Genomic DNA, 18395 nt, shown 5'->3' with positions numbered 1-18395 from the left:
TGATTCACTAGAATATTATATACAACAGACAATGAGTATGGCTGTCAGTGAAACATTACATAGACCACGATGTAAAGGTGATTAAAGTGCAGAATAAGTGACTTATGGTGATATGTGAAGTCAAAAGTGCTATGCATATATTATCAACATGGGTGACAAATAAAACAACGAAAACAATTTTATTCTTCTCTGTAAATTCCTTAATGTAATGTTTCACTGACAGCCATATTCATTGTCTGTTGTATATAATATTCTAGTAAATAATGTCCCTTTTGCCTAAATTGCCTTGCTTCTGTGGTGTGTGCCCTTCTATCCCCCTTGGTTCTTGAAAATTGTTGTTGAACCAACGTTCAAATTGTAATTGTAATTTATGTCTTTGGAATTTAAGAGTTCGACATGTATTATATACTTTGAACAAAGTAATTGTTATTCCCCGACAGAACCACTTTCCCGCCAGGTGGGTGCAGACTTCTGTTTCCTTGTCAGTGCTCTTGCGGACTGAGAAGCCACCGTGCCCTGGGGGTGGGCACCCTGGGATACAGTATGTGAGCCGACCCTGGGGCATGAGGTCCCGGGAGACCTAAGAGGCTAATGGAAGTGGGGCCATGTGGCCCCCCTCCCCTTTTATGAAACCCTTGGGCCTGGAGGATGAGGTCCCCGGGCCCCATTATGGCTCGAGGGGGGGGGGAGGGGGGGTCAAGTGCCACCTACGCCAAAAAGAAAATTTTGTGCTGCCCCTGTGGGGCACGCTCCAGAGGTCTGTTTTCTTTTTTTTTGCAGCTGAAAACTTTTCTGGCCCCAGGCAGGGACCCTCCAGGAAACCACCACCGGTCACAAGGGTCTCGTGGGTCAGGGTACCCTAGCATGCCCTCTTATGGTTTTTTTGTTGTTGTTGTTTCTTTCTAAGACTCAGGACTAAGTCCAGAGTCCTAAGATGGCTGCTACCACAGCCATGATGATGTTGTGACAGTCAATCAGATCTCACTATGATCCTCCATGTCGTGATACATACCGTTTCTGAGAATTAATTGCTCAAAAAGTACTGAACAGATTTACACCAAATCACAAAAAGCACTCTTCGTGGACCAAGAGCTGGCTTTCTGCCAAATTTGTTGGTAATCATTTCAGCACTTTGGGCTGTAGCTGTGCCTAAAGTTCCAAATCAATAGGGAAAATGTGTTTTGTGACATCCCCCATCCTTTTTTTCAGCCCTGCTTGATGGATCATTCCAAAACTTCCCATGTACTTTGGATTGGTAACATACCATCATAGCCAACCTGGAATAGATAAAAGCAGCTCCTGACATGTGTTTCTTCAACCTTTTGCTGCATCAGCACACCTAGCTTTGGGGCATATTAGCAAGTTCCTGCGATAATTATCGCTCAGCGCTTTTAGCGCGAGGATAATTATCGCAGGCTAACGCTCGATTCTATAGTGGAGATAGTGTACTATCAGCAACGCTTATCTCCCAAGCGATAGGAATCCATGCATTAGCTGGAAAACAGTGTGATTATCGCTGGAAATCCATGGCTAAGTCAGGTCACAAGCAGGCGTTAGAAAAGTAGCGTTAACTGTGGTTAGGGCTACTTTTCCTAACGCTCTGCTTGTTAGCGTGCAGAATGATAATTAGAGAAAGTTTGTTTAGAAAAAATTTCTCCAGTTTTTCTGGCACGGAATGCCCACTTTGCATCTCATTAGAGATGCAAAGCTGGGCGTTGTTGAAATGGGCGCTAAATCAGCAAAACACGTGATAGCATGCCTTTGCTGATAATGCGATGAAATTATAGCTGCTTTTCGGCCGAAAACGGTAATATGCCCCCTTGGGTCCTCAGAACACACAAATGGGCCAACATGGGTTCTGAAGCTGGCCATGGGTTTGCAGTCACCTGCTTATGAAGCTTGCACACGGATTGCATCCCCTGGCCAGGGCTCACACATCTTGAGTGGCTGTGATGGAGGCTGCCAAACCAGGCCCAGGATCCGCAAACACCACTGCAAAATCAACATTAAATAAAAATCCCTTCCTGCCCAAGAACAATCCTGCTTGGAATGGAGGCACCCTTGCAACAAGGCTGATGGGTGCATGCATTGGCGGCAGGCAGCACACATTGCGCCAACACTAGGAGGCAACAGAAATATGCCATACATTAGCTGATATTGCACATTTCTGCTATCTCCCTTTCAGGCAATGTTGCGCAGCAATTTTTCTTGCTGCCCTGTGTGAAAAATGTGTAAATCTGCCTCTAAGTGCCCAAACAAATGGAACCTCTTCATGCACAGATCAGAACACCTTTTAGGATAAGACCTAGAGTCTCTCCAGATTTATGTTTTATGACAATGCCATCTCCTCCAGTAAACATCTGGGCTGTGGAGTCCCTCAAGGTTCTTTGTTGAGCCCGACGTTATTTAACGTCTATATGAGACCGCTGGCTGAGATCGTCCGCCCATATGGGATTAAGATCATTACCTATGCGGATGATACTCAGCTGGTGGTCTCTCTGGCTCAAGAGTGTGGCTCCTCAGCCGGGGTTGATCTGGCAGGCTGTCTGGAGAGGGTCAAAAGCTGGATGACCAAGTCTTGTCTCAAACTCAATGGAGACAAGAAGGAGCTCATGTTACTGGGTCGGCTTGCTCCTGCTTCCATCGACTCGATTTGGCCACCCTGTCTATTGGCCCACCACCGGCACCAAAGGACACCATTAAGAGCCTTGGTATCTGGTTAGATAGGTCTTTGTCATTTGACTATCAGGCAACCAGATTATCTGCCACCTGCTTTGGCCTCCTCAGAATCATTAGAAAGATCCTTCCTCTGCTACCCTTTCAAGCAAAACAGACCGTGATACAGGGCCTGATCCAATCCCGTTTGGACTTCGGGAACGACCTGTATTTGGGAGCACCTGATTTCACCCTGCGGAAACTACAAACAATCCAAAACTGTGCTGCCCGGACACTATTGCAAATCCCCCGCAGGACATCTGTTAAGTCTGGGCTAAAAAGCCTACAATGGCTCCCCGTTAGGGAGAGAATCAGTTTCAAGTCCCTTTGCCTCGCTCATCAGGCATTCTGGGCTACTGGTCCAGCAATCAATCTATCCCTCGTCACCCCGTACCACCCTGTCAGACAGTTGCGCTCAACCTATGCCACCCTGGCCACGGTACCCAAAATAAAGAGAATTAGAACGGGAGGCCGCTCTTTCTCCTATAACGTGGCCAAGATGTGGAATACTCTCCAATCCAGAACTCGCCTCTTTTCGCAAGCAATTAAAAACGTTTTTGTTCAATAAGTAGAACATTCACTGGTACATCACTCTCATCTAACTGCACCTCTGTTTTAGTCTCAGCGCTTGGACACCTCAGGGCAGCTACGTGCGCTTTACAAAATTCATTTTCATTTCATTTCATTTTCATTTCATTTCATGTTTTCAGAACTATTCCTCATTGAAAAACACGTACATCTAAGGATACAAAGAAGGGCTTTCAGTCAGACGTCTTGCCCATTGGTGTGTTAGGCAGTCATTCACATTTTAATTCCGTCCACTGCAGCATAAAGGATGGGGAAGTTGGTCAGTCCGCATTATTCACTGGCTTTTCTCACTGTGAGAGACATCATTTTGACTCTGAACATGTGCATATTCCAATATGACAGCCTGTGCATCTGCACACATTTGGTCGCATATGTATGCCATGGCAGCCATCCTGGAACGCCCTCTGTATGTTTACTATACCATGATGGCAGACATGGGGCTTTCTTGGAATACTGTACTAACAATAAACCATAGCAAAGGAAACACGTATGGGTACAGTCAAAAGCTCTGTTGCATGAATCATTATAGGTCTTAATGAAGGACACTGGAAAGCTTTACAATCACAAAGGCAACAGTAAATCAATACAAATTCTGAAAATAATCACTGCCTTTTATTTGATTGCAATCAGTGCGCATTGTTAGCACTGCCTTGTAAGCAGAACTTTAACTTCTATTGCAAAAATTTATTTTCTATAGAAAAACAATTTTTACCTGAAGTCCTTTATTCTTAACTACATAATTAAATATGTGTCTCTATGGACAGTCATCCAGCAGTCTAGTTTAGTACTTTACAAACAATTTTCAATAAATCTTCAGTGTTTGTAAAACAAGATTGTTGACATGCTAATTGCTCCGAAAGAAACCTGTAACATAAAGATATATAGCAGATAATTGTAATATGTTCCTTTATTGCCATCTTAGAATTTGGTTGATATTTACAAACCACTCAGCCTTTCAACAATCAATCAATCAGTCAATCAGGTGTTTTTATAGCATGGCTTTACCTGAGAGATTATACATGCGCTGTGCTGCGCGTCTTAGTCGAAGAGTCGGGTCTTGAGCCCCTTCTTGAAATGGGTCAGTGAGGGTAAAGTGCGGAGGTGGAGGGAGATCCAGGATTTGGCGGCGAGATGGGAGAAAGAATATCCTCCGGAGCGGCAGCAGCGGATGTGTGGTGTCTGTGCGAGGGCAAGATGAGCAGAGCTGAGGTTTCTGATGATTGGTGGAAATTCAGGAAATGGTTCGTGTAAGCGGGCCCTTGGTCGTGGAGGGCTTTGTAAGCGTGGGTCAGAAGCTTTTGTTTTTGTTTATGAGTTTTATATAGCACAAACTAGACCCAATACATCGGGTATCAGAGCGCCTCAGATGAGCACCAGTTTCATTACAGAAGGACACATTCATTTTGTTAGGCACAGGGAGATTAAGTGATTTGCCCAGAATCACAGGATGTTTAGCATCGTTGCAGAGACTCAAATCCGGTTCCCCAGATTCGAGGTCGACTGCTCTAGCCATAGGGCTACATCCTCTCCCCGAAAGCTTGAATTGGCATCTCTTCTGGACGGGGAGCCAGTGGATGTCCTTCAGGATCTGGGTGATGTGGTTCCTCTTGGGTCGGTTGGGGATCAGTCCTGCTGCTGTGTTTTGGATAGTCTGGAGTCTTTTCATGAGTTCGGTGGTGGTGCCTGCATAGAATGTGTTGCCGTTGTCCAGCTGGCTGGTGAATAGGGCACGCGTTACCGTTTTCCTGGTGCTGAAGGGGAGCCACTTGAAGACTTTGCTGGTGTGCGGAGAGTGTGGAAACAGTCTGAGAAGACAGCATTGACCTGACGTTTCATGGAGAGTTTGCTGTCCAGGATAATGTCAAGGTTGTGGGCATGATCTTTTGGCGCAGGGGCTGGTCTGAGTTCTGATTGTCACCAGGAGTCGTTTCAGAATGCGGTTTGCCTGCTGAAGAGCAGGAGTTCGGTTTTGTCCGTGTTGAGCTTCAGGCAATTGTTCTTCATCCAGGCTGCAGGGTTCTAAATACAGTTGTGGAAGTTGGACTTCATCGAGGTGGGGTCCACTGAGAGCAAGAGGACGGGTTGTGCGACATCGGCGTAGGAGATGATGTTGATGCCATGGGATCTGACGATGTCGGCGAGTGGTGTCATGTAGATGTTGAAGAGGGTTGGGCTGAGTGATTAGCCTTGATGGATGCCGCAGATGGTGTGCTTGGGTTGGGAGGTGAAGGAGGTGGAAACGGGATCTCTGGGTGCAACTTGTGAGAAAGGATGCCATCCATCTCAGCACGTTGTCTGGGATTCCGATCTGGAGCAGTCAACCGAGTGTGTGGTGGGAGACAGTGTTAAAGGCTGCTGAGAGGTCTTGCAGGATCAGGGTGGCTGCTTCTCCTCTATCGAGCAAGATGTTGTCTGTTGTGGTGATGAGGGTTGTCTCAGTGCCGTGATTGACTCTGAAACCTGATTGCCAGAGATCCAGCAGGTAGTTTCTTTCCAGGTGTTCAGTGAGTAGGATGTTGATGGCCTTCTCCTGGACTTTGATGGTGAATGGGAACAGTGAGATGGGCAAGTAGTTCTGGAACTTTCTGGGGTCTGCAGAGGGTTTCTTGAGGAGGGGTCTAAGCTCTGGATGTTTCCAGGCACTGGGAAACGTGGCTGTGGTGATTGAGATGTTGAAGATAGTGGTGAGCTGGTGGCTGATTGCGTCTCTTCTAAGGTTAAAATGTCAGTGGGGTCATGGTTTGGTGGCTGCTCCAGAGTGGATGGAGTCCATTCGCATAGTTGTGTTAGGTGTGCTGAGTTGTTCCCATGTGATAAGCAGGTGGTCGGAGGTTGAGGTCTTTGGCATGTTGAGGATGCCGGTAGGTTGGGGATTGAAGTTTGTGTATATGGTTGCTATCTTGTTGAGGAAGTAGTTGGCGAAAGTGTAGCAAAGTTGTTTTTGGTGGCTGACAGGCAGGTGAACTCTCCAACTATGGTGAAGAGTTCCTTGGTTTGGGTGGTGCTGGTCTCTATTCGGCAGCTACGGGCCTCTTTTTTTGTGGCTTTGAGCTGGTGGTGGTAGTTGATGAGGGCGAACTTGAAGGTGGCTTGGTCAGTGTGGTTCTTGCTGGTGCGCCGTTTTCTCACCAGTTAATTGCATCTGTGTTTCGATGTGCTGAGCTTCGGAAGGTGCCAATTGGTACATTAGGTTGATCTGTGCATTTAGCTGTTCTAGTAGGAGCTACTCGGTCGGCTTTTTGGGTGATCCAGGCGTTTTCTACTGCTTGGTTCAAGTTGTTGGTGGTGCTGGGCTGTGTGATGCTGTGGGCTGCAAATCAATGGTGCTCAGTGACCTTGGCCCAGCTGTGGAGCGGGACAGTGTGGCAGTTGAGGGTGGTCCAGCGAGGGTGAAGTGTACGATGGAGTGGTCCAACTAGGTGAGTTTTGTGGAATGGCTGTATCTGATTCTATTGCTGGACGTGAATTTGGGGTTCAGTATGTGCCCTGCTATGTGCATAGGGTCTGTGACCAGTTGCTTGAGGCCAATGTTGTCCAATCATACCAGTGGGTCAGTGGAGTTGGTGTCGGTGGGGTCTTTTAGGTGGAAGTTGAGGTTCCCAGGAAGACATATTGTACAGATTCTATGGCAAGCTGGGTGATGAATTTGGCGATGGCGTCGCTGAGGCCGGTTTGTGGACCTGGTGGTTTGTAAGCGAGGGTACCTTTGATGGTGGTTTTGTTGTTGGTGCGGAGCTTGAAGTTCATGTGTTTCATGATTGGGATGGTCTCGTCACAGGATTGTGCAGGTGATCAATTTCTTGTGTACAATGGCAATGCCACCTGAGTTTCATCTTGTAGCCAATCAATGTTGCGATGGCTATGTCAGGGGCCAATGCAGGGGTGACCCAGGTCTCTCTAATGAAGGTTACATTGTGGATGAGGGAGGAGATAGTGTCCTAGACTTCGGTGGCGTGTATGCAGAGCGATCTGGCTTCGATCAGGATTCAGCTAAGTTGTTCCGGGTAGGTCTCGGCAGACAAGCTGGCGTGACTGTGGTTGCCACGGTGGTGGACAGTGCTGGGGTGGAGGTGAACCAGAAGTGGGTGCAGGTGAAAGGTCCCTTTGGGGTACGAGTCGATGCCAGGCAGCAGTTGTTGAGTCCAGGGTTCAGGGCACAGAGATATGCGGTGGAATATCTGTGGGAATGCAGGGGGCCAGGGTTCCTGGTGCTTGGCGCGGTCCACGTGGACAGGCTCAAACGGGCTTGCCTTTGGCCTCATGGTTCATGATGTCGCCAGAATTGTTGAGGGCAATTCAGGATCACATGATGCATTTACAGTTTTTCATTAGTTAATGTCCTATTGTTGTCCAGTTTTTGCATATTGTACTTCTAGTATATTGCATGATAAAATCTCATGGTGCAGAACAGTTGGTATTGGGTTACACCAGGGTGTGGCACCAAATTTAGCATCTGTCACAATGGAAGAGAAAGAACAAGTCACTGTGTTATTGTGCTTAATCTACTCTTGTATTCACCACACGTTTGTAGATGGTAAAAACTTAAACTCACACTTTGTGCACAATCTGGACTTGGTCAATATGAGGTCTATAGAGAGCAGGGGATCTTCCTAGACTGCAAAGATATATAATGAGAGATATCACGTTTCATTCTTACACTTGTTCTTGTTTTCAGGGAACCACAAGTTTCCAGGAGTGATCGATATGTCCGGTGGCACTGGTGGTCTGGTTGAGTACCGAGCGAGTCTTCTGGCTAGCCGTGGCTACGCCACTCTAGCGCTGGCATACTTCGGCTATGAGGACCTGCCCAAATCAGCAAAGGAGCTGGACCTGGAGTACTTTGAAGAAGCGGCAAATCTCCTGCTGGCCCACCCCAAGGTCTGGGCAACAGGGCCATTGATTGTATTTACCCAACACTAACACTGTGAGGGAAGGAGAAGCACAGGCTTGTGGCGAAAGATTAGATAGAGACAGAAGGCATGTAGAAGAATAGCAGAGAAAAGTGAAAACAATGTGAGACAAGAGCGGGAGAGAAAATATACAAACAGGTGGGAAAGATAAGACAGACATGGAGGGGAGGATCAGAGAAAACAGAAAGGCGGTAAAAACAGAGCGAAGAAGGACAGAGAGAAGAAGAAATTAGATTGACCAAGAAAGCTAATTAAAGAAAAGATTAACAAAGACGGTATGGGAAAGTTGAGAGATAACATAGAAGTAAAAACAGAAATAAAACAGGAGGGAAATTATTAAAAGTAGAGGATAAGTTGAAACACAGAAGGGATAAATGCACCATGCAAATAATAAGGAGGGCGTACTAACGAATAAAGAGAGTAAAGGACAAGAAGAATAACAAAACAAAGAGAATGGAATGGATTATTATACAGGTATAAAAAGGATACATTGAAAGGATAACGAATAAAGAAAAGGCAATAATTGTATCAGATTTCAAAATCAGAGAAAGGCTATATGAGTGAGACAAGACAGTACACAAGAAAAGTACAAAGACAGTAGTGAAAAGGCCTCTGTAGCTGGTTTATCTCAATAAAAGGGGTAATTCAGGCTGCTTACTTATGCAGAAGAGAGGAACAAGGGAAATAAAGTGATAGTAGAGAAAGTAAATGGAGAAAAACATATCAAAATTTCAAGGATAGAAATGGCAGAGTAAAATACTGAGAAGAAGGGAAATTCCACAGAGAGGACTGATACTAAACTGAAAGAATGATAGAAAACAATATAAGAAAAAAAATGAAGATAATAGTAAAATAGGTGATTAGCGATAAACAGCAAATAAACAGAAGACTGATAGAGGAACGAGAAACAGAAGGGAAATAGAGATGGAGGGATAAATAGAACAGTACATAATAGAAGAACAAAATTGGAAAGACAATAAAAAAAGTAGCACAAAAACAGCATAGAGAACAAGAAGACAGATAGCTCAATGAAGGGGAAGAGGAGCAGAAACAGTTGGGGAGCCGAATGGAAAACAGAAAAAAACATTCGCAGGTGAAGAAGAAATAAGGAGAACAAGGAAAGAAATGAAAGATGGAGAGGAAAGTAAGCAAGACGAATGTTTGATTAAAGATAGCATAAGAGACAGATTGCAGAGAAAGAAAAAGAGGAACAAAAAAGAAAAATGGCAACCCACAGGCAAAAACAGGAGAGAAGAACAGATAAAGACAAATGGGAGCAGGAGGAACAAGAGTGAGCAAGTGAGAAAAATAGTGGGAAATCAAGGATAGAGAAGAGATAAGAGAGTGCCAGTAAGGAAAGGTGAATTAAAAACAACAGAGATACTACAAAAAAATAGAGGAGAGAAAACAACTGGTAATGCTAGGTAGTAAAAGACAGAGTAGAGAGAGAACAAAAGTGTAAGAGAGAGAACGAGAGAAAGTTAGAGACTTAATGAAACAGAATAAAACAGGAGAGAATAAAGGAAAACAGGAAAGATAATTAAAGATTCAAAGGTGAGAACACAGAACATGAGAGCATGTGTGACACAAAGTGAGAGTCCGAGAAGTAGTAATAAAAGAGCATTAAACAAAGTGTGAGCGAGACGTGACAAGGGACAAGAAAAAGCTAGGAAAGAAAAGAGAATTGAAAAATAAAACTAATACTGAATAGAAAGAATGACAATGGCAGAGGAAAACAACAGATGCATCTAGGTAGGGAAATACAGGCGGGTGCTGAGGGAGGAAGAGAGAGTAAGAGAGAGGAATGATAGGCTGCAAATAAAAGACAATCAAGAAATGGAGAGTGCAAGAAAAGGAAAGGAAAGAAAGAAATAACGGAGGTACTACAATGAAAGATAGAAGAGAATTTAACAAGGAAACTAGCAAAAAAACAGCAGAAAACAATAGTATGAAGAAAGAATCAGAGAGAGTGAAAAGACAACATAGACTGGTAAACAAAACACAGTTAGGAATGAGATACTGACTCAGTTACTTACAGGTAATCTTTATCACTCTGAATCATGGTTGTCGTCACCACAGTTCTTACTAGTTGAGCTATTCCATAGCTCGTGCACAGTGTCTCACCCATACCACAAAATAATGTTAGTCCAGCTCTCAATGTCTACAAAAAGTTGGCTACCGCACACCCATATAGTTGGGGCTTTCTTTATAAATAGATAAATAAATACCCTTAACACTTCCTGTAATTGACAAGCAAACCCTAAGAAAAAGAAACAAAAATTTCCGCTCACCTATCATAGAAGGGGCTAAGTAGGGAGGGAATGCAGGACTGGGGCAAGGAAGACTATTACTCAGAGTAATGAAGATTACCGGTAAGTACCCGAGTCAATATCTACCTTGTCCATCTTACTTGACACAGTCTTTAGCAGTTCAGTGTTTTCAAAGCTAAAAGAACAGAAAGAAATTGATGACCTGAGCCAATAGTTCATGACACCAAGTGATTATTGAAAACTGAAATCAGAACATTATGTGTGCACATATTATTCTACTGCAGAAAAGCCCATTCTCCCTCCCTGGAAGATATATCGCTCTCAGAGACACCAAGTTCAGTGTCTTCTGCCAGAGAGGCCAGCTAAGGAGATCTGGTGCCTCCCAGATGGTTCACAGAGGCCAGTGCCACCTGTTCATCTGCTCTGGTTTGCAATGGACAGTCCTGGATCAGAGGGGAGAAGAACAGGTGTGCTCAGTAAATCACCAACACCTTCCTCTAATTGGATGATTGACTGACTTCTGGTGTGGTCCACAGGCCTTGGGCTGAAGAGTTCCCAAAGTTTCTCCCCATCGGAGAATGCTAGACTTTGTACTCATTTGAGAAACTTCTGGAGAGACTGGGACTAGCAGGGTTCTCCAAAGTCGGTCATGGAGGGCCATATTTTTAATTTACCTACATGGGGATATGCTAAAAATCTGGCATGGACCTGACCCTCCAGGACTGACTTTGGTGAACCCTGGACTAGAGTGTCGTAACCTGTGAACTGGGATACCACAGAGAATGAAGATGAGACACTAGGTGATAAAAGTGGAGGTGAGCGCATGGGAAAAAAAACAGGGAGGCTATCAATCTTATCGCCCTGAACCCACAGCCACTCTTTTGTTGGAGCTTTCTGAAGGGACATGAGGTGTGAAGGCTGGGATATCACTTTCTGTTGACGGGCCTTCCGGGAGGAAAACCCTCCATGCTTTGTATTGAACAGGCGTTTTAGCGGCAGAAAACTGCCGCTAAAACTGCGATAATGGGCTTGGTAATATGCATTATAGAACTCCAATAGAAGCCCAGGTTAGATGGGGAGGACATCTAACATATTGTCTCTTGGTGCCCCCACTTTTATGGATTCTGGGTCATATGTACAAAGAAGTGGCGGAGCATGCCGTTAGCCTCCTTGGCTTAACAACACGCTCTGCCATTTCTGAAACGCATGGCTGCACCATATTTACAAGAATTTGGTGCAGCACTGCGTTTCCCCCTGCGCTGGTGCTAAGCCTAGCGCCAAAGCAGGCACCCTTGCACATTAGTGAAAGGGTGTCTGCATTCAGGGGAAGATTGTTTATTTACAGGAAGGTCCACCTTCCTGCACATAAACAATCTTGAAATGCCGTTTTGTAACTACTATATGTGCTGCTTAATGGTGAAGTTGCAAAACAGCATTTTCTAAAAATGATTGTTTAAGTCAGAGGTCTTTAAACTGGGGGACGGGCCCCCCTAGGGGGGCTTCAAGTGATCCCAAGGGGGGCGCCATACTCTGGCCAGAAGAAACATTATGCTTTGTTTTCAGCCTAAAAAATTGAGCAGCAGTAAGCACGTCTGTAATTGGGCATCATTAACATCCTTTGTCATTTAAATCCAGGCTTAGAGAAGGTGTCAAAAGGAAAGGGACTTAAAATTTTCTCCAAGACCCTCACTACCATTTCGAATAACCACACTGTGGATACTTTCACACATTAGTAAGGCCTGCCTCACCGGAATAGGATGTTTGGAAATCATGTATTTGTTTGCATTTCTAAAACAGAACTTAGCTGCAATGTTTAAATAAGTCTAGACATATTTAAACATTGCTAGTTAAAATTGAGAAAAATGTTGAGGGGGGGCGGAAAATTGTTTTTCTACACTGGGGGGGGCGCGGACTTTGAAGACCACTGATTTAAGTGCAGGAAGGGGGACCTTCCGGTACATTAACAATCATTGGCCTTTTGCTGATTCCTAATACAGCAAAAACGAGGAGAAATGTAACTTTTCTCCTTGTTGCGCCAGGGTAAGATGAGGTTTCCCCTGATCTTAATTCGGGTGCTGCCTGCTGCGTCAGAATCAATGGGTGTTGCGGAGGAATGTCAACAGCAACACCCATTGCCCTCCCCTTTCACGCTAAGCAAAGGGTGAAAGGAGGCCTTCATTACAAGGCAGCATCAAGCCACGTTAAGTGGCTTAACGTTGCCTTGCAAATAGGCAAAGCTCCTATCACCACGGGAACGTCACTAAAAGTGACGTTCCCGTGGCGATAGGGGCTTGTACATTTACCCCACTGTTTCTGAGTGCAGCCGACCTCATTCCACTATACATTCCTGTTAACTGCAGGTGCCCTACCCTGCTCTTCCGCGCAGGTTTATGCCCTTCAGTGCCAGCTGCCCGGGATGCCTAGCATAAAATTAAGCATTTTGATTCGGGCTCTGCCTACAGTTAGGACCTCTGTCCCTTCATGATGGCTGGTCTGACTACCACTACAGTCAAGGTCCCAACTCCTTATGGTTATGAAATCAGCCCTTTATCCCAGGTGGCCTGGCTCCCGCTCTGTTTAGGGTATGCGGCCTTAATACAGACAGGTCTGCTTAACCGTATGGTCAGAGGTCTTCCAATGTCTTTTGCTCGCCTGGTTCCTACCTTTACCATCATGAGTATATGCTATACTATAAACAATACATTAAATGCTCAATAATTTTTAACTTAGAATATTCTACTCACAGATTTTTTCTATGTAACATACAGTAAAACTCCTAGTTGAATGGTGCTGGAGAAAAAATACAAATAAATATTTAAATTAGTTTACTTGGGAACTCTACACTTTAGGACATGCGCCTTGTCCACTTGTAGTCATGGCATATGCCTTCAGTTCAGACAATCTGGCATTTCTGGAGTTAGGGCTTCTATCCCTTAGAGCAGCTGCTTGTCTCCCTCCTAGCTTAAGATATTTACCTCTTCACATTCACTATGTGTCCCTCTTTTTTTTGGGGGCTGATTGCCCTCCATACATGAAAGTGCATTTAATTGTGGCACATAATTTACAACTGTACAGGTTGTTATAAAAATGCATATATAGCTTTTTACTTTTAATTTGTCAGCAACTTGCTTTAATCTTTGAGTGCAGAGAATGCAACAACACTTAGAACATTAGTTTAGGTTAGACAATTTTTTTTGGCTGGTTATTCTAATTAGTCCCTACCTTATCATACAAATATGTATATATGGGATTTGGCTAGAGATTCCAGTCCTACCTTCCTGTCCTTCTTCAGAACAATACACTTGCAGGGATTCAAATATTACAGTAACATAAAATCAAAACCAGGAGCCATTTTATACATTGTGCCCTTGGGTGCAACGTGCATGTACACTTGCTTTGTGTTCCCCTGGGGCACAATGGTATTACACAGAAGGGGCCTTCAAACACTAGTACGACCCCTTCTGTAATACTGATCCTGTTGGCACCTATTTAGCATCATCGCTAATAATGACAGCGTGATCTCTCATTTATTTAGGGGTATGGCCCCATGAAAATAAGGAAATCTCTTTGCCTCTGTGTCAGCATCATATTATAGACGTGGATGCAGATGACAACCAGGTCCTTGGGAGGTGCATTCACAGTAGGCCACAAAAAGGTGGTTTGCACCTGGAACATCTACTTCTATGTTCCCCCATGGCGCAAACATTAAAAGTGCTTCCAATACATAATATGGCCTCAGAGGCCATTTCTTGAAGTGAACCTCTGTGTACACAAGTCTTTTTATAGAAAAGCGTGCCATCATAAAGTTTGGTCATGTGCTCCTAAGTAAGGGCTTTCCCCCTCTCTTAGTTGGTACCTCTGACACCAGGGTCTCCCCATTATTGCTGGCAGACTTCCACAATATCTAGGGGAGCACTTGTTTACTGAACGCTGTTTCATTTTTAGGCATGATCATCATCCCTTTATAACAGAAAATATGTCCTATAGTTCAACAAAAACATATGAAGTGCATCGCCCAGTTAGTGTCCACAAAGTAGATCCGATCAGTTTTCTTGTAGCTTCCAAGATATACTGTATATATCTTGACACATAAAACAGAGCAGCCAACACGTTTCGTTCACTACATGTGAACTTCATCAGGGCTGTAAAACATACAAATACATACGATATAAAATCACAGTTTATAACAGACAATATGTCCTATAGTGGAGTTTGTCACACCCTTACCTTTGGTCTTTGTCTCCTCATCCTAGGCTGTCATAACCAGAGATTAAGGCTTGTGTCTTTTAGTTCTGGCTTTTACATTCCTAGGCTAGGGCCTGAGTGCCTTCGGTGTAGACTGCTTTGTACTGTAGTTAAAGTGTACTCAAATGTATTACATCAGTATCCACTTAAATAAAAGTAATTCCATTGACCCATGCAGTACAATAGAATATCATTGTCGGCTTGGCATTTACATTGCCAAAATTACAGTCATCCCAATAGAGTTAAGATTTGGTTTTAAGGTAAGTACTAGGTGTAGGGTGTAGGTAAATAGGGGTGTAGTAAAGAGCAGATTGTGGGGAAGTATGTGGTACAGGGTTACAGTGAGGATCAATGCAAGTGTTAGGCTTATAATAAGAGATAAGGTAAAGATGAGGGCAACGTGTAGTATCAGGGTTGGGTGTAGAAGCTCTGCAGATGTGGCGCTGTTAGTATTGTGGTAAATTACATTATATACACATGGGGCACCTGTAGACTTAGCCTTATGTATGACACCAGTCATTAGTCTCATACTGCCAAAGTCCAGACTCTTACATCCGTAAATAGTACACTCTGACTATTGGTGCCAACTTACAAACATTTGTTTAGGGGCTCCATGACTTAGTGCAGACTGTTTTCTACCATAGTTATGACCTTTGTCCCTTAGTAAAGGCTGCGCCTCCTACCTAGAGCCTATATTCCACAGTCCAGGCTGTAGTGCGTTTACATAATGGGCTATGTACCAGTTCCAGTCTCTGACCCTTTGCAAACTGTCTCCATCTATGGAGAGGATCTATTTCTCTCAGTTCAGAATGTCTTCCAACATAGGAGCTATGTCTCCCTCTATAGCTAGTAAATATGCATCTTCGTGCAGACTGCCTCTCTCAATAGCTAGTGCATATGGCACTTGGTGCAGACTACCTCCCTCTATACTTATGACCTGTGGCTCTTGGTGGAGACTACCTCTACAGGTAGTACATACACCTCTTGAAGAAGACTGCTTCCCTCTGTACATATGGTGCCTGGGGCATGCTGCCTCTCTCTACAGTCATGACCTATGCTTCCCTGTGCAGACTGACTCCATTTATAGTAATATATATGCCTCATAGTGCAGATTGCCTCTCTCAATGGTTAGTATATACGCCTCTTGATGCAGAGTACCCCGGTCTGTAGCTTGTAAATATGTCCTTTGGTGCAGACTGTCTCTGTGTGAATGAGGCCCTCCATGTTGTTGCCTGATTCTCTTCCTAAATCCTTTTGGGACTCCTTAGGTCCAGCCTTGTCTGGGAGATCTGAATGACCCGGTAGGAACTTGGGAACGGCATGCACAAGACACAAGGCAGAAGGCTTGTACTCCATTGGACTGCGGTAGTCCGGCTAAGCTAACGACAGACTAGTATCCAGACTATCTCTGTAGCCTTCTAAATACAAGGTGTCTTTTTGTAATTTCAGGTCAAGGGACCTGGAATTGGAGTCGTCGGCAGCTCCAAGGGGGCGGAGCTTGGACTGGCAATGGCAGCCTTTCTCAACCAAGTGTCAGCGACTGTGTCCATCAACGGCATTCCCGCTCTCTATGGAACCGTGCTGCGTTATCGGGGGCGCCGCATGCAGGGTGCCCCTTACTACGTCGAGCGCACTCTTTTCAGCGACAGAGGGTCTCTGGACTCCACCGGCTTGTATGGAGCACACCGCGAAGAGGCACATGCCGGGGCAGTAATCCCTGTGGAGAAGGCCCGGGGTGGTATCCTCTTCGTGGCGGGAGAGGAGGACAAGAGTGCCAACAGTGCAGAGTTTGCGCTTGAGGCAATAGAAAGGATGAGGAAATTTGGAAGAGAAGAAGCGAAACTGCTGTCCTACCCAGGAGCTGGGCACCTCTTTGAGCCCCCAGGATTGCCCTTGTGCAGGGAGACCCTCATGGGCCGCAGCCCCTTTCCCTTACTCTGGGGAGGAGAGGAGCTGTCCCATGCCAGGGCGCAGGAGCATGCTTGGCAAGAGATTCAAAACTTCCTCCACAGCCACCTTGGACAGTCAGCGGGCAGCAAGCTTTGATCGCCCAGACCCCCAGCGCTGATGCTTTGCAATAGGTGAATCCCCAGACTCCTCCCATCCTATTTACATTCTTCTGATATCATTAACCCAAGCCTAGTCCTGCCTGTCCGACTGTGGTGTAAAGCCCCACAAGGGTCTGCCCTCTATCTATACTCTTCAGCAACTACCTCATCCACCCCTGAAGAACACCGGTGCCCTTGACCCCCCAGCCCTCCTGTGCTAATGACATACAGATGTACCTTTACCTCAGCAATCAGCAAAACCAACGATGGGCCCAAGAAAGTGCAGATTATTGAAAAATGTATAGACAGATGTTTCTCAAAATCTACTTCTCGTGTTTTTGCTGCTACGTTCCAGAGCAAGATCTGAAAACTTATTCAGTCATTAGTGCTATCAAGAGTCGACTACTGTAACTCTCTCTTGACTGGTCACCCACAGACCTCCTCAATCACTCCTCTACAATCCGCAGCACATTTCATCTATGGGGCCAAAAAGAATGAACACGTCACCAATGATGCCTACTCTTCGTTGGCTGCCCATTGAAACCAGGTTCATCTACAAGTCGCCTTGCATCAGTCACGAGGCCCTACACACATCCACCCCAGGTTACCTGGCAGCCAATCTTAAGCTATGGGCGGCGGGGCTATAGACCATCATGAAATGTTGAAGTCATACTGCTAGAACCCAAGACCATTAGAAAGGAACGACTCACAATGCGAACCTTCTCAGGAAGTTTGACCAGAATATGGAACCTGTGTACTTCACAACTTCGAAGGTTATCTTTAAATCAAACCTTAAAGCCCTTCTACTTAAAGACATTTTAGATAAGCCCTCCTCCTCACTTCTAACCTCCATGGTGAAATCTAAACAATGATAACAACCCTGGGATCTAATGTGCTACTTCCCCATCCTGAGCATGGCATCAATAGACAACCTATTACTCAACTGTTATCACTGCTGGAATGTATAGTATATTCCAATGTTAATGGCCTTGTTAATGCACAAAAGTCTTCAGATTACGTTATTCTATGCAGTGATCTGCTGTCATTCTCCAATGTATCAATATCTTCGCATTCTATCATTTTATACTTTATGAAACAAGCCTTGTATATAGTTAAGTGCTCTATCCCCTTTGGGTACTGTCTGTGCAATATAAAATGTATAAATAAATAAAAAACATTAAATAAATGAACTTCCAATCTCCGAAACAATGAATCTCAACAACACACTCCAGTTCAGCCTGTGACCTCCAACTGAAGAAAGAGCCGCAGACGAACTAGCCCTCTGCTCTCAGTCTTAGCCATCGTGTATCTTTGTAAAACAGAACAAGCAGCTTCCTGTAAGAAGAAGGGCTGATGAAGCCCAGCATGGCCGTAAATAGAGTCCATCCCCAATGTGCATTTTGCCCTTCAGATGAATTTGCCATTTAAAATAAAATAATAAAGTAGAAAAATGCCTCACTGCAATAAGTTTAGCTTTGTTGTCAGCCTGCAATCTGTGTGCATGCTGCAAACCCTATCTGTGGCCTTAGGATGCCTTGTTTATTTATTGCACTGCTTTTATTGAGGTGTGGACCTCCTTCTGAGATAGTTGTGTGCCATCGCAGTGACACAACATGTAC

At 44.8% G+C, this 18395-nt stretch overlaps 1 protein-coding gene across 1 annotated transcript in view; it reads left to right on the top strand.

Annotated features, from left to right (window-relative positions):
* Positions 1 to 17982, top strand: part of LOC147663432 (acyl-coenzyme A amino acid N-acyltransferase 2-like) — a 45962-nt gene extending 27980 nt beyond the window's left edge. Inside the window, exons 3-4 of the mRNA XM_086950461.1 lie at positions 7979 to 8181; positions 16178 to 17982. Coding sequence (XP_086806587.1) covers positions 7979 to 8181; positions 16178 to 16774 — 800 coding nt within the window. The 3' untranslated portion in view covers positions 16775 to 17982. The remainder of the gene's footprint in view (positions 1 to 7978; positions 8182 to 16177) is intronic.
* The last annotated feature ends 413 nt before the right edge of the window (positions 17983 to 18395 follow it).

Source organism: Lissotriton vulgaris, unplaced genomic scaffold, assembly GCF_964263255.1.
Source record: "Lissotriton vulgaris unplaced genomic scaffold, aLisVul1.2 SCAFFOLD_336, whole genome shotgun sequence".
NCBI lineage: Eukaryota > Metazoa > Chordata > Amphibia > Caudata > Salamandridae > Lissotriton > Lissotriton vulgaris.
This window is presented reverse-complemented; position numbering and strand designations above follow the sequence as displayed.